This window comes from Canis aureus, chromosome 5, assembly GCF_053574225.1.
Source record: "Canis aureus isolate CA01 chromosome 5, VMU_Caureus_v.1.0, whole genome shotgun sequence".
In the NCBI taxonomy this organism is placed as follows: domain Eukaryota; kingdom Metazoa; phylum Chordata; class Mammalia; order Carnivora; family Canidae; genus Canis; species Canis aureus.
Genome location: NC_135615.1, coordinates 8,238,106 through 8,252,509, shown reverse-complemented (window position 1 = coordinate 8,252,509; position 14,404 = coordinate 8,238,106). Strand labels below are relative to the sequence as shown.

General features: G+C 45.8%; 1 protein-coding gene across 18 annotated transcripts in view; it reads left to right on the top strand.

Annotated features, from left to right (window-relative positions):
* KIAA1217 (KIAA1217 ortholog) overlaps window positions 1–14,051 on the top strand; it is a 433,991-nt gene extending 419,940 nt beyond the window's left edge. For 12 of the 18 annotated variants that reach the window (XM_077896782.1, XM_077896783.1, XM_077896786.1 and 9 more), the window contains 8 exons: window positions 1,111–1,274; window positions 1,996–2,160; window positions 5,249–5,368; window positions 8,987–9,022; window positions 9,166–9,243; window positions 9,356–10,963; window positions 11,504–11,626; window positions 12,340–14,051. In XM_077896782.1, coding sequence (XP_077752908.1) covers window positions 1,111–1,274; window positions 1,996–2,160; window positions 5,249–5,368; window positions 8,987–9,022; window positions 9,166–9,243; window positions 9,356–10,963; window positions 11,504–11,626; window positions 12,340–12,840 — 2,795 coding nt within the window. In that variant the 3' untranslated portion in view covers window positions 12,841–14,051. The remainder of the gene's footprint in view (window positions 1–1,110; window positions 1,275–1,995; window positions 2,161–5,248; window positions 5,369–8,986; window positions 9,023–9,165; window positions 9,244–9,355; window positions 10,964–11,503; window positions 11,627–12,339) is intronic. The other 6 variants (XM_077896784.1, XM_077896787.1, XM_077896788.1 and 3 more) reach the window with 4 other exon arrangements.
* Window positions 14,052–14,404: the final 353 nt, after the last annotated feature.

The following is a 14,404-nucleotide window of genomic DNA, read 5'->3' as shown; positions in this document are numbered from 1 at the left end:
GGTTGAGTGCTGGTAAAAGGCAGGGGTAAGGGGTATTAGTAATGGCGGGAATGGGGCTGACTGGTTTTTTAATTTTATTTTATTTAAATTCAGTTTGCCAACATATAGTATAACACCCAATGCTCATCTCCTCATGTGTGGGGCTGACTGTTTAAATTTTATTAAGTGCTTTTGCGGGGACATTTTTCTGGAGAAAGCTAAGCAGATATCTGCATTTTCTAACCTGTGGTGTCAATCCTAATTTATACCTGTGCGTTTCCGTGTTTACTGCCTCCTTTCATCAGCAAAGAACCCTTTCCAGCCCCATAGCTGTAGCCAAAACTACATTCTCTTCCTGATTTTGTTTTCTGTTTCATGTGCCTCCCATTTTCCTTCTGGCCCCTCAGTGACCGGATTCCATCCTGACATCCCCTGCATGAACACTTCCTGCTCACTCTGTCTTTCAGCCTTCAGAGATGGAGGCTTTTGAGGCCATGCAAGGTGTTCTAGATTTGTCTTTCGTTCTTTTTTTAAGATTTTATTTATTTATTTTGGGGATACAGAGATAGGGAGCAGGGGGAGAAGAAGAGGGAGAGGGACAAGCAGACTGCTTGCTGAGCATAGAGCCCAGCCTACAGCTCAATCCCATGATCCTGAGATCATGACCTGAGCTGAAACCAAGAGTTGCCGCTTAACTGACTGAGCCAACCTGGCACCCTTGGATTTGTCTTTGGGCCCCAATATTCCATCTCCCCAAGTAATATCCAGATTTTTTGTTTAGTAATGATACCTCATACTTGCATTGCATTTACAACAAGCCAGTGAGCACTGTTCCAAATGCTTCGTGTATTTTAAGTTATTTCATCCTCACAGCCCCCCAGTAGAGAAGATTACCATAATGGGCACATTTAACAGATGAGAAAACTGAGGCAGAGAGAAGTCAGAAGGTCCTTGTTCAGGACCTTTCTGAGATTTCAAGTGAGTCAGGCTTTTAGGGTCTATACCTTTAATCATCAAACTGTGGAGAGACTAGAAAATGTTAAAGTCAGATTACATCAAGTTTATAGAAATACACTGTTCTGGATGTTATCTTGCAAAGAGATTATTTTTAAATGACACACTGTTTTCCAGAAGACTCTCCAAATTCAGAACAAGACTTGGACAAGCTGGGGGGTAAGTCCCCACCTCCTCCTCCCCCGCCCCCTCGGCGGAGCTACCTGCCAGGATCAGGGCTCACCACCACGAGGTCCGGCGATGTGGTCTACACCAGCAGGAAGGAGAACATCACCGCTAAGGTCTGACGGGTTAAGCACTGGTAAACTGGTCTCTGGGTTCAAATGATACCCTTAGACAAGCTTCTCTCTATTCTCCTTTGGAACACAAAAAGTAGTAAGGCAGAGAAGGAGAGAATTGACTACGCTAAATCACAGGAAGGCCCCACAGATGGGAAAATCTCAGCCAGTGTTATTGGACTAGACTCAGCACCACGAGCTTTATCCTTACTTGACTTTTAGCTGCGACAATGTAAAATGCAAATCGTGAGCTACTTCCCCCAGCAAGGCGCCGCAAGATTGAAAATGGGCGTAGAAGCAGAAGCAAAAGCAAGGCCATCTTAAAAAGCTAAGTGAGATTCTCTCACAGAGTTGTGAGAGTCTGTACAGAAAGCTGTTCAATGAGCTTTAGCTTCCACTTAACTTGGCAAGTTTTGTTGTTTGTGCTAAATGTACGATACAATTGCCAAGGAGATGTAGTATGGGCAGGCCTTTCTCAAAGGCACCAAATGTTGAGTAGTTAGAATTTTATTAAAGGTCTTCAGTCCATTCATCAAAATGGCAGCTTATACAAACAAAAACCCAAACTAAATGCAAGGGGATATTACAGTCTTTGAACTCGATTCAAAGAGATAGGAGACCAGTGTACCAGCCAGTAAGGGAACCTGTGTTCTTGTGATCTGGCCCTCTTTTTGCCAGCACCTTGAGGTGTTAAGCCAAAATCTGTGATTCGAATCTTCCACAGGCAAGCAGTGATGATGCTGGACCAAGCCCCCAGGCTAGAGCCACCAAATGTCCAACAGAGGAACCTGCTTCTGCCTGGACCCCATCCCCACCACCAGTCACTACCTCCTCCTCAAAGGATGAGGAGGAAGAAGAGGAAGGGGACAAAATAATGGCAGAACTCCAGGTACGTGCATGAGATGACCGACTATGGCTCCCTGCCTTCCTATCTTGGACTTTCTGGCTGTGTCTCATGGATTCATTAGCTAGAGAGGGCTGGCAAGGAGCCTTTGGACATAGGCCCCGACAACTACATCTTCTGGCTTCCACTTTTCCAAGATGGCTCTGAACTAGGCTGTCAGGGTACTTCATGACATGTGTAAGGAATGATCATTTCCCCAAACAGCTCAGGACATTTATACAGAAAGTCAACTGCAAGTGTTCCTAGCTCTGCCTGAGAGGATTTACTCTCCTTGCTTTTAGTCTGAAGAGTTGACTTCCTTTCAAAAGTGGTAAAGACAGGGATCAGAAATACCAGCCATTGTCTTGTCTTCCTAAGGATTGATTAAGGCCCACTTCAGCTAGGGTCCCATCCTTTGGTTTTAGTACTTAGAATGGTTGCCCTTAGGTCTTCTGTCCTCCATACCAGGCTCCCATTCCGTGTCAGCATCATCTTTTCAAATATCCTGAAAAGCTGAAGGATTCTATATCCCATTGTCTTTGGCCTGGTCAAGAAATGATACTTTATTTTCAGTTTGGGATTTTTGTTTTTTAACCAATTGGCACAGTCCGTTCATAAGATTAAGGATGGCAAGCTTTGAGCCAAACTCAAAGCTTATCCCGCATTCGAGCCATGGCTGTGAATCTACCCTGTATGTACGTGCTATGAAATTTTCTAACCAAAGACATATGCACAATTCCCAAACCGAAGTCTGTTTGGAGAATATTCCATTTAGAGCCATACTTCTTATAGAATTTTTTTTGCCCTTTGGATGGTCAGATGGTCCAACCAAACTACGTAGGACTCCAAAACCTGTTGCCTGGTCACCAGTGTACTAACAGTTTTGTGCAGGCCCCACGGATCTGCATTCTCCATGTGGAATGAGAGAACTTTCAAACCATGTCATTTCTACCACTACAGCTGTTCTACTTTGCTTTCCTGGGTAATAACTGCCAAAATTGGGCCATTTGGACTCACGGGGCTGCTGGTTTGATTTGTCACCATGGGTGAGCCCTTCTGAGCCTCACTAAAACTCCCAGACTGGCCTGGGACATCCCCTCCATCAATCAGCTTGCCGGCAGGTTTTTAGAATGATTAGAGGATGTCATCCACAGATTTACAAGGTTAGTGACATGTTGATAGCATTGAGGTGTCTGTCACTCAGTGATCCAGTGAGGACCCTCTAGCTAATGATACTGACATGACAAGGTTGCTTGTTGCTGGGGGATTGGTGCTTGTCTGAGGATGTGTAGGCAGGCTCGGGACCACTTGCTGTGGCATCTGCCCCAAGCATGGTGTGAATTGGCCATGGCCCAGTTTGGTTCACATGGGTGACAAAGCACTAGATGATTTTAAACCTGTACAAGGTGAACAGTCACTAGTAATCCAAGAAGCAGAGACTTTTAAGCTCATGAATAATCCTGCACTAACCCCCCAGACAGAAGTCATTGATTTGTTCCAGCCACTTAGAGCTCATTGCTTGAGAACATTTGTCAAGCCTAAATATCACTGATGCTTTCTTTGACTGGAAGTTTTCCAAGGCTGGAGTATTTGGCTCCTTGTTGTATTATTGGTGGTTAGAGAATACTGGTGAATGAAGTGCTCTCAGCCTAACTTAGCCAAAGCCAGGCAGCCCTCCTGCTGGGGTAGGGACCCAAGCTCCTGCCTCAGAAAGGCAGCCACGGGCTCTGGACTTAGATGCCCCTGAGGCAGGGCAAGGAGCAGGTGCAGCCCCGTAAATATACCTGTGGAACAGCTTTCATGCTCCAGGTTACCGGGCATCAGAAGAAGCCACCAGCTCCGAAGCCCAGGGTCTGACAGCCCCATGGAGATGGCAAGTGGCCTTAGTGGGAGCTCCAGGGCCAGCGAGGCCTGGGGGGTTTTGGGGACTGCAAGCGGGAGCCAGTGCTGCAGGAACTCAGGGAGCCGGCCGAGGATCAGGAGAGCAGGCCAGGGAAGGTCCCAAGCATCAGCTCTATTTATATTTTAGGATCAGTACTGAGATTGTCAACATGGCACGGGCATGGGTCATTCTTTCTGTCCACAGAGTTATTTCCGAAGTACCGTGTTTGACATTAAGAAAATAGGAGGCAATTATCTGGGATTTTTTTTTTTTTCACTTAAATAACTGGTCTTTAATCCTGGCTGCATATTTGAGTTGTTGAGGGGAGTTTAAAAAAAAAAAGGCCTCCTAATGAATTCTGAATTAATTATTCTCTGGGTGACACCTGCATAACAAAATTAATTTTTAACTAGGTGACAGACAGGCAGTGGAGTTGAGAACCACTGATGTCAAGAAGCCTGGCTGCTGGGGTCTTCATCTTTCATGTCCCCATCTGCCCCAGAGACTCAGACTGTGCTGTCTGCCCTCTGAGTGGCCTCCATCACCCAGTGCTCACGTGAGCCGATGTGGCCTCCTCGAACCAAAATTGACAGTTTTCAGGGACAGGGCTAGAGGCTTGGGCTGCGCTGAGGCCATGCAGAATCCTCTGGATACAAAGAGCATCACTTTATTCTAAATGCACTTCCGAACACCCCCAAGCAGGGTGGTACCTGTTACTCCTGCAGATGGTAATTGGTAAGGATTACTTTTGCTAGAAGATTTAAGGGTTGGCAATATCTTGTGCCCTTTTATCTATGACCTCAAGAAAGCTGGTTAAAAAAAAAAAAAAAAGCAAACAAGAAAATGTTGCTTCTTGTTTTAATTCATTTATATAGTCCACTTTTTTTTTTAAAGATCAAAGCAAGAAGCCCTACTAAGTACAAATCAGATTCACCTTGTACTGAAAGGAAGGGTGTTCTTTTCAAGGCTTCTGTCCGTTAATCATGCCGGGGCACAGACGCTAAACAAGCTTTGCCCCTGGCTCAGCACTCAGCTTTGGTGACCCGAGGCCGAATGCAGAGCCCACTTTTTCCAGGCTCTGCCTCCCTGGCCCGGGTGCCCCTGCGTGCAGGGCTGGGCTGAGGTCTCCATGCCTCCAGACCACCTGCCTACTCCCTCCATCCTCCTTGCTGCACGTGGATCCCCGTTAACCTCAGTATTTTAATCCCTTAGGCATTCCAGAAGTGTTCCTTTATGGATGTAAATTCAAACAGTCATGCCGAGCAGTCCCGGGCTGACAGTCACGTTAAAGACACTAGGCCGGGGGCCACAGTCCCACCCAAGGAGAAGAAGGTAACGTGGCGGTGACACATCTGCCACATGGTCCAACAGTCCTTCTTTCCTTGCTCTGACACTAACACTACTCCTGCTTTTGTCCTTCTGTGCCCTCTCTTTTCCTCTCTTGCCTTTTTTTTTTAAACTAATGGAGATACCGCCTGAGGTTTAATCAGAGATTATTCAGTGACCTCTGGGTCCCTCTGCACACCACCAACAGTCTATGGCAGAATTTTAGGCATTATCTTCCCAAATTGTAGAGTATACACCTTGCCAGATTTTTCTAGAACTCTAGGAAAGAAAAATAGAAACAGCAATCGAGTATGTAGCACTTTTCCTAATTTTTAACACGTCTTCCAGATCCAACCCACCTCCATTAGAAGTAGCAGCAAGCATTAGATTCTAGGAAGAAAACACATGGTGTCGCTGAATGCCCGCCACCATCCACAGGTATATCCTCATTGAAACGTACACATATGTATTTGCGCACGTGTTCGAGAATGCCAGATAGAATTTTTGTTAAGTACTACAAATTCTCAAGCTATGCCTTGCGAGACAGTAAGTCCAGTATAGGTTTAGTGCTAATACACACAATGTGTCATCCTAATGGCTTCAAGACCGATGTCCAGGCTCTGGAACAAAATTCACTGTTATTAGATAAGTGCTTGACCGGGAGGACCTTAGCCTGAATGTTTGAATGTCACCTTTTTAAGTCTGACCTAGAGCCTTTATGATTTTTGCATAAAGAGCCATCTGATCTGAATGAAGCCTCTGACTAAATTTCAGGATTGACAGCTTATCATGACCAACTCAAGTCCTAGCATCTTTCACCAGGAATGTCTATTTCAGAAATTGAAGATACTAGTGTCCCCCAAATAAAACCAAACAGATCAGCCACAGTGTAGCCTAATAGCTATACCAGGTGGGTACCTCAGTCCCTGTGTAAGAAAGCTCAGTGAGGGAGATAGAGGATCACAAGTCAGAGGGCCATTCTAACATGATTATGTTCAAGAGACACAGTCCTGAGGCTTCCAGCTTCCAGCTGTGAGGCCCCAAGCAAGGAAGCTGACCTCCTCCTCCCTGCCTCACAGCCATCGCAAAGCCTCCTGCAAACCACATCTGCCACAAAACTGACATATACAACTGTCACAGGGCGGGGCAGGGTGGCCGGAGGGGGGGGGGGCGGTTGTCTGTGCACCAGCAGGGGTTTTGAGATTATTATTGATTAATTTTTCTCATGAAAATCTGTTAATTTGAATTGACCCCATGGCATCATATTGGAAATATATTGCCCTTTCAGTCTGTGGGATTGCCCTGCATCGCCTTATTAAAACCAATTCATGAGACGCCCGGGCATATCCTGAGTCACGGGGCATAGCTGGGCCAATGTGACTGTTTCTGTCTAAAACACTGACTGAGCCCCGGAAACTTCTTGAAAATCTCTCTAGAGACAATCACTGTGTCGTGGAAATTTGCTAATTGGCTAAAAAGTTACATTAGGTTCCTTGCCTTGTGATTTGAAAGCCATGTCCTTCCGATCTCATTCATCTCAATCAAGAGTCCATCAGATAATAAGTAGGTCTGTGTAGTAAGAGCCTTGTAGGGACTTAAGTGCTCATTTCAGTTAATTGTACTCGGTAGACTGGCCTATTTTGTAATAACCATGAGACTTGTCCCCAAATTTTTATCATTATTAACCTCTCCCTGGTCTATTCATCTACTCTTCTACAAGTCAAATATTTCCTTAAAGTTTTCTCCTACCATCATGAGGTGCTAGCCTAGTACTTCACTTGTATGGGATTTTCCTATAACTATGTCTCTGATTTCGGTTTATTGCCCATATGCATTTTGAGCCTGCTACAAGTTGTCTGAACAATCCAAATCTCAGGGCCTATGAACAGATATTAAGAGGTTTGATTATCTTTTGTGCAGACTCTTGACCATCTGAGGTTATATATAAGATATCATTGTGAGGTTACATGAGATTTGTGACCAAGCTGCGCTGGATAAAGTTCATGTACTTGCTTCAATACACTCGTTCTTTTTTCTAGCCCAGTGACAAAACTGACAGGTCATGTGAAACTTACCCTTGACATCTTTATCTTAGTGGTTTTCATCGGAGTCTTCCTGCTACAACATCTGTTTTAACATATGTATGTCTCTGGGTGACATTTGAAGTACTTAACAATGGGTAAAGCTGGGGCCATGAGCAATCAGAACAGATGTCAGCCCTGACCCCAGGCCATGGGCCAGCAGAGAACATCAGCTGCATAGGTGTCATACATGTCAATTCCTCGTCCGATTCATGGGTAAATTCTCACTCCAGTCCTACCATGGTACACTAACTCCATGTTTGGAGTTGAAATCTTAGGTCAAAATCTCACTTATTCTTCTTAAAACCTTTTACTGGATGTGTTTGTTGTTTAATAATCCAAGTTTAAAATCCCACATTAGACATTATGTTGTTCAACCACACCAGCTGCATCGTTGCACACTTTTGGAGGCTTTATTGGGATGAAGTCAAGCTATACAGGAGGTGTTCAGTGGTGGATGCACCTTGTAGCCTGTATGATGTTTCCTTGTGATTAATACTGACTTTGTTGTTTGTGTGTTATTCCTTGAATGTATATGGACGCTCTTTCCATTTGTAACAGGGCGGTGGGATTGCTCTGGGTTGACTTGGGCGGGGCCTGGTTATTGTGCTTTGTTGTCATTGCTTTAACCAGACAACCTTCTTGGGATTGTGTCTCATCCTGCTGTAACCACCTCCTCCTCTCAGGCTTCGGCAGCAAGAAAAGAGGGCAGTGGTGCCTTGGGAGCCACAAGGCACAGCTGTTGTTAGTGTCATGGCAGGGCCCGAGGAAAGTGGTAGACACGTGCCGGGAAAGGCCACGCTTCTTGGTGAAGCACTATCCATATCTGGTCCTCACGGCTGGGTTCTCAGGTCCTGAATCTTGGTGAGAGCCTCAGAAATCTACCTTCACTCCATGTCAGAGGATATAGAGACTACAGGCCGAATGACAATGTCACGGCCACCATTCTAGTCTCAAATGTCTGCTCTGGAAATGTTTAGATGATATTTGGGCAACATTTTCATTCTGCATTTGGATTTGATCGCCTTGGGTCTGATTAGTTCGAAGGCTATTGTGACACCTGACTTGGCGAGTCCAAGCATAAACCGCAAGTACCTTTCCAATCTGTCGTTTGCCCAGGAACAAATAATGGGTTTTGTCATCTCCAGATACCACACCCAACAAATGCAGAGTCCTTATAGGACAATTTCCATAAAAGAAGCAGAGATAGTACTGAACTAACTAGCTGGAAGGGACGTGAAACCTCTCCTGGTCTAGTGCCTCGGTGTCTAAGCAAGAAAACTGAGGCCCAGAAAAGTGAAGTAACACAGTTCACTGGCAGGTCTGGATTAGAATCACAACCTTCTGCCTGCTGGGATACTGTACTTTCTACAGCGCCACACCACTCTTCCCGTTTTAGATTCTGCTGAGCTCACAATCAGAGGTTGGAAAGAGAACGCGTTGATATAGAATCGGTCCCCTTATTCTCTTAACTGCTCCCTCACAAAGTCTGAAATCCTTACAATCCTTTGCTAATTGAGATTTTCATCTTGTGCAAACACAGGGCATTTTTGGAAGTTGGAGAACAAAGCAACCCAAGGTAAACAGAGCTCTATAGGCTTTGGACTGGTGTGTAACAAATGTGCTTGGCCCGCATGGTTTGGAAGTGTAATTAAAGGAGTTATAGGCCACTTTGGGGGGATGTGGTTTTGTGGAGTAACGTGTCCTACACTGTTCTACCAGAATTTGGGATTTTTCCATGAAGATGTACGGAAATCTGATGTTGAATATGAAAATGGCCCCCAAATGGAATCCCGAAAGGTGAGTTTAGCAGATTTCTGTTCCAACTGATACCACGCAGATTAATTACCTTCTCTGGCAGATCCATTTCTGATTAACGTGTGTGGTTTCCCTCCTCCACTGTCCTTCTCAGGTCACCGCAGGGGCTCTAGCACCTCTTGACCGCCCTAAGTGGGAAATAGCAATGGGGAATAGTCTTTCCGATGCATCAAGAACATCAGAGTATAAAACAGACATCCAAAAGAAGGAACATTCCCTATCCAACAAGAGTTTATTTAGAGACAGTAGAAACTATTCCCAGAAAAACGTGTCTAGGGTCAATTCTGGCCACCCTGGCACTAGTCTGTCGGAGGTCGAAATACACAAAGGACCTAAGAGCTCAGGACCGCAGTACCCTGTATCCGACACTGAGCATCAGAAGATGAATTATGGAAAGACAAAGGAGATGAGTCTAGAAGGAGCAGAAAATACGGATGCGTGTGACCTTCCTTCTCCCACTAGGTCAACCGAATGGAGCCCGTGTGACGTCAAAACTCAAGATCAAGAGGTGCCCATGACAGAGCTGGGCCAGGTTGTGATGAGACCCAGGGGGGCGCGGCCCGGGAACGCGAACCCCGGAGAGGACGGGGAGTCGGCCCCAGGTTCCCCCACTGAAGACAACGCGACCTCCGACAACATTGCCTTCATGATCACCAAGACCGCTGTCCAGGTTCTCTCCAGTGGGGAGGTCCGAGACATAGTGAGCAAAAAGGGGGAAGACGTGCAGACGGTTAATATAGACGCCAAGAAGGAGACAACTGGCCAACAGGAGGGAGCTGAAAACGAGGAGCCAGTCGTGTGCCTGGACAAGAAGCCAGTTATCATCATTTTTGACGAACCCATGGACATCCGGTCTGCGTATAAGAGACTTTCGACCATATTCGAGGAATGTGATGAGGAACTAGAGAGAATGATGACGGAGGACAAGATAGAGGAGGAGGAGGAGGAGGAGGAGGAGAGCGGAGACCCTGCGGTCCAGCACAGCGCGCCGGGGACGGTCGCCGAGGCGGTGGCGGCCGGCAGCCCGGGGCCCGCGCGGCCCGCTGACCGTGACCTGCAGCCGCACTGCCCGGCGGCCGAGGCTGACACGTCGGGGGGACAGGAGCTGGACAGGAGGGAGCAGGGCAAGTGCAGCCAGGCGGATTCTCCCGGGGCAGAGAGCAAGGCTGACGGGCCAGACGACCAGTTTGAAAGCCACAAGAAGAAGTTCAAGTTCAAGTTCCCTAAAAAGCAACTGGCGGCTCTCACTCAGGCCATTCGCACGGGAACCAAGACAGGGAAGAAGACCTTGCAGGTCGTGGTCTACGAGGAGGAGGAGGAGGACGGCGCTTTGAAGCAGCACAAGGAAGCCAAGAGATTCGAAATCACTCGGTCCCAACCCGAAGACACCGCCAAGAGTGTGCTTAGGAGACCAGAGCCACCCGGTCCGGAGGGCTCCACTCTGATTTCCAGAACTGATGAAATTAGAAAAAATACCTACAGGACGCTGGACAGCCTGGAGCAGACCATCAAGCAGCTTGAAAACACAATCAGCGAAATGAGTCCAAAAGCCCTAGTTGATACTTCGTGCTGTGCCAACAGAGATTCTTTCGCAAGCTCACCCCACATGGCCCCAGAGGCCTCTCCCCGCTCCCTGCTAGTTCTGGATGAAGCGCCCACTGCCCCAGAGCCCCCCTCGTCCGTACCTTCAACTTCACGTAAGGTATCTTGGTCTGATGGAAAATGAAACGACCCAGCTGCTTTCTTACATCTGCCATAATCACCGTTAGCAACAGGTGTCTTGTGATTTACTTGCTTCCTTTCAGGTGGCTCATTGTGTTTTGTTTTTTGTTTTGTTGGGTTTTTGTTTTTTTGTCTGTTCGCCACGATCCCTCTCTCTCACACTTTCTCCCTCACCTTCAAAACAACAACTAGGTGTCTAACAGCTAATCGATTCTCTTTTTACCTCTGTTGCTGATTGGTGTTGGGTCAACGCAAGGACGCTGGGTCAGTCATTTGCTGTTGAAATGATTGCTCTGATACTCACATTAAAATTCGTTTGATCAGTAGTGGAGCAGTTTATTCTGTTTGATTCTTCCAATTAACCCCAGTGGTGTCTCCTGATGTCCGTCTCCTAGATCTGTCCTGCATGTAGGGCTGTGGCTTCTCACGTTGACCTTCTCTGCACAGAGTGGGAGGGCCCCGGTGATAACCCACTCATGTGCTTCTCCTTCTTTTCCCCTCCCGCTGCTCCTTCCCCCAGGGCTCCACTGGGACCCCGCAGACCAGCAGGATGCCAGTGCCCATGGGCTCCAAGAACAGACCCGGAAGCCTGGACAAGCCCGGCAAGCAGTCCAAACTGCAGGATCCCCGCCAATATCGTCAGGTAGTTTTACCTTAAACCCAATTTTGGATGGACACTATTGCGGTTAAGAAGCAAGTCACTGACTTAGTTTATACCAAATACTGTGTTTTCTTTGTAAGATACGATTTACATAGACACCCTGGATCTGGGGCATGAAGAAAGTCTAAACACCTTTGTTAAACTTTTCACCACGCTTCTGCATGCTTGCAATAAAACATCTTTTACTTTGTGACTCCCAAGTTTAACTGTTAACACCAGGTGCCAGGCCCATTGGCTTTTCTTTGGTGAATGTAGTGGTTCATCAGAACGCCTTGGGAAACCGAGACAGACCCGTCCTTGAGCCGCCCTGAAAGTCACCAGTACTAACGTGTAGGCTGCCCGCATTGCATTCGAAGTACATTAACTGTCTACCACGACGCCCCAGCCCCACCCCAGTAACCCCCCAGACGCATGGCCCACCCAGCACCCGGGAACGGTAGTGGGTTGACGTGCCTCTTCTCACCAACACTGTTCTTCCTTCTTTCCTGTTCTGCACATCCTCCACTCTGTCCTCTGGGGCTGTCTACCAGGTCCAGTACAGCACAACAGGACTTAGCTCAGGCCTTGAACTGGTTTGGTTTGGTGTGGTTTGGTTTCTTTTATTTAATATTCTCAGAAGGGCTGTGTTGCCAGAGCCCGTGGATTGATCGTGTTACCAGCTTTCTGACAAACTCTCCTGCCATCTTTATTTACAGGCTAATGGAAGTGCTAAGAAAGCTGGTGGGGACTGTAAGCCTGCTTTCCCCTCCTTACCTGCTTCTAAGATTCCAGCCCTTTCTCCCAGCTCTGGGAAAAGCAGTTCTCTGCCCTCTTCTAGTGGTGACAGCTCTAACTTGCCTATTCCATCTGCTACTAAACCACCGGTTACTTCTAATCCTCTCAGCCCCCAAACAGGACGATCTGCTCCCTCTGCCTCCCTCATCCCCTCTGTCTCTAATGGCTCCTTAAAGTTTCAGAGCCCCACTCATGCAGGTAAAGGCCACCATCTCTCATTCTCACTGCAGACTCAAAACGGCCGAGCAGCCCCTCCCTCCTCCTCCTCCTCCTCCTCCCCGCCCTCCCCCGCCTCCCCCACTTCACTGAATCAAGGTGCCAAGAGCATCAGGACCATCCATACTCCTGGCCTCACCAGCTACAAGGCACAGAATGGAAGTTCAAGCAAAGCCACCCCATCCACAGCAAAGGAGACCTCTTAAAGGCCAAATCCTGTTAGGCACAAGTGGGAGTTACCTTTAAAAAAAATTTTTTTTTTTTAAACAGTCTTCAACAACTGTTTTCACAAGAGAATGTAACATATTGCTGTACTGTTTGAGGCTTAATGCTAAGTATGTGCTAAATACTGGATGAGTAGATTTCAGTAAAGCTCGTTTGGTTTTGTTTTTTTGTTTTTGGTTTTGTTTTTACTTTGTTGCTGTTGTAATTACCTAGTGTTTACTGTCTATATTCAATACCTGTTACATGAAGTAAGCATGTGTTACGAAAAGAGTGGCTGGCAGGAGAGAAGGGTGTGTGTGAGATGGGTGGGGGGGAATGTATTCAGCATGTAAAACATGTATGATTCCAGAATTTTAGTATGTTTTGTACAAAAATATTTTTCATTACGGAGACTAGACGTGAACAGAGAAATACACAAGTGTGACTATACAAATTGTAAAACAGATACTATAATATTTCCTTTTATTTTAGTGTTATTTAGCTTTATTACAGATTTCTATTTTTGTCAAAACTTCATGATTCCTTTCGAGATCCTTTTTGCCAAAAACATTTTGATACTATAGCATTGTACATTTGAAAGTAGTGTGCTAGACCATAAGCCAGTGAACTTCTACACAAGCCAACCCAGAGGCACGTGTAGAAGGCAGTTTATCAAACCTATTGCACTGCCATGAAAATTATGTATAATAATTTGCAGCCCAAAGCAAGCTAGCTTTTTCTTTGCTTTTCTTCTTTTCTTTCTCTTTGTTCCTTTTCTTTTCTTTTCTTTTTTTTTTTTTTTTTCTTAGACATATTGGGATTCTCTAAGTTGTTTTCTTTGCAGTATCAAACCCCTTCCTTTGTTTTCGGAGACTGGTAACCCATACTCTTACATTGTGAATTTTAACATGTACACTTCTATATGGTTCTGTAAACTGATAAACTTTTGTACATATATAAATAGACATAAAAAATACTGTATGTGACAGCACAGAGTAGTTTTCCCACACCAAAGTTAATTTTTATGCATGCTTTAAAACTATATCTTGGGATGGGCAGAAATGGGGGCTACCCCGTACATTTTTAAAAAGCAACAAGTTTGCACAGCTAGAGTGTTTTTGTAAATAAATGTATTTGTATAACACAGTCATGTAATATACAGAACTATAAGCAGAGAATTTGCAAATCTAAATAAAGGGCTGCATGCTTATTATTTTTTGTACCTTGTCACTCGAACTACTTCCTAGTCAAAGGACAAACGTAACAACTATTACCGAGTTAAAGGGTTTGGGTTTTGAGGAGGTTATAAGTAACATGTAACCGAACACGAACTGGTTTTCGGAAAGCTCTGCTTTTCCTCTTCGTGATGAGTTTCTGATTAATTCATTGCAAGTGTGGTGCCTTCTGATATAACCTGCTGACTCTCTTCTCTGTGGCTTCCCCAAGGTTTGGTTCCCAGAAAGCAAACCTGGGTACAGAGTTTCCACCCTCATTGACCGGAGGGCTCATATTACTTTTTCTTTTTTAATTTCCAGTAGAAGTAAAGTAGAAATAAAACATCTTTGT